General features: G+C 66.6%; 1 protein-coding gene across 1 annotated transcript in view; it reads left to right on the forward strand.

Moving 5' to 3' along the window:
• Positions 1 to 719: 719 nt before the first annotated feature.
• Positions 720 to 1410, forward strand: part of SBF1 (SET binding factor 1) — a gene marked incomplete at both ends in the record, with an annotated part of 107510 nt that continues 106819 nt past the window's right edge. Inside the window, 1 exon segment of the mRNA XM_010002616.1 lies at positions 720 to 873. Within this exon segment, the coding sequence (XP_010000918.1) occupies positions 720 to 873 (154 nt within the window).

Here is a 1410-nt window from a genome sequence, read left to right on the forward strand (position 1 = left end):
GCGTGTCCAGGGAAGGGCCCCGGAGCTGGGGAAGGGGCTGGAGCAGAAGGAGAAGGGGCTGGAGAACTTGTGAGGAGCAGCTGAGGGAGCTGGGGGTGTTGAGCCTGGAGCAAAGGAGGCTGAGGGGAGACCTGGCTCTGCAGCTGCCTGAGAGGAGGTTGGAGCCAGGGGGGTCGGGCTCTGCTCCCCAGGAACAAGGGACAGGACAAGAGGGAACGGCCTCAAGTTGTGCCAGGGGAGGTTGAGGTTGGATCTGGGGAACAATTCCTGCCTGGCAAGGGTTGTCAGGGCCTGGCCCAGGCTGCCCAGGGCAGGGGGGGAGTCCCCATCCCTGGGGGGGTTTCCAAGCCCTGCAGATGGTGCTGAGGGACACGGGGCAGGGGTGGCCTTGGCAGGGCTGGGGGCACAGTTGGACTGGGTGATCTTAGAGGTCTCTTCAATCCAGGGTGGTTCTGTGGTTCCATGACTCTGCAGGACGTGGCCTCTGCACTGTCCCCTGTCCCTGCCCACCCTGGCCCAGCCCCAGCAGCCGGGTGACACTGTCTGGGGACAGTGTTGGGTGCAGAGCAGGGCCCGTGCGTGTCCCTGAGCCACCCGGGGCTGCAGACCCACAGGTGTGCCCAGAGATCAGGGCTTGGGGAGCTCGTGGTGGCTCCAGGAAAATCCCAGCTTTTCCCTCCAGCAAGGGCACTGCTGCCTCCAGCTGTTTGTCCCCACAGGCCTGGCACAGCCCTGGAGTGTCCTGGAGGTGCCTCCAGCCCCCCTGACCCTCCTCTTGTCTCTGCAGGGAGCGGGGATGGGCAGGGGCAGATCCTGCAGCGCTTCCCGGAGAAGGACTGGGAGGACAACCCCTTCCCCCAGGGCATCGAGCTGGTGAGTGTGTGTGTGTCCCTGGGAACCCTGGCACTGCGGGGTGGGTGGCACCAGGGCACGGGGTGCAGGTCCCACTGGGTGCTGAGCCCTGCAGGTCCCACTGGGTGCTGAGCCCTGCAGGTCCCGCTGAGTGCTGAGCCCTGCAGGTCCCGCTGGGTGCTGAGCCCTGCAGGTCCCGCTGAGTGCTGAGCCCTGCAGGTCCCGCTGGGTGCTGAGCCCTGCAGGTCCCGCTGGGTGCTGAGCCCTGCAGGCAGGGGTCCCATCTCCCCCCTCCCCGGCACAGCTCCAGCTCTGGAAACCCACAGCATCCAGCAGGGCTGGGGCAGAGCTGCCCTGAGGGGGTGGCTGCTGTGGCTGCTCTGGGGAGGGCTCTTCTGGCCACTGCTCCTGCTCCTTCTCTGGAAACATGGAATGGTTTGGGTTGGAGGGACCCTAAAGCCCACCCAGTCCCACCCCCATGGGCAGGGACACCTCCCAGCAGCCCAGGCTGCTCCAAGCCCCATCCAACCTGCCCTTCAACACCCCCAGGGATGGGGC

The sequence above is a fragment of the Chaetura pelagica genome, unplaced genomic scaffold, assembly GCF_000747805.2.
Source record: "Chaetura pelagica isolate M959 unplaced genomic scaffold, ChaPel_1.0 scaffold951, whole genome shotgun sequence".
In the NCBI taxonomy this organism is placed as follows: Eukaryota; Metazoa; Chordata; class Aves; order Apodiformes; family Apodidae; genus Chaetura; species Chaetura pelagica.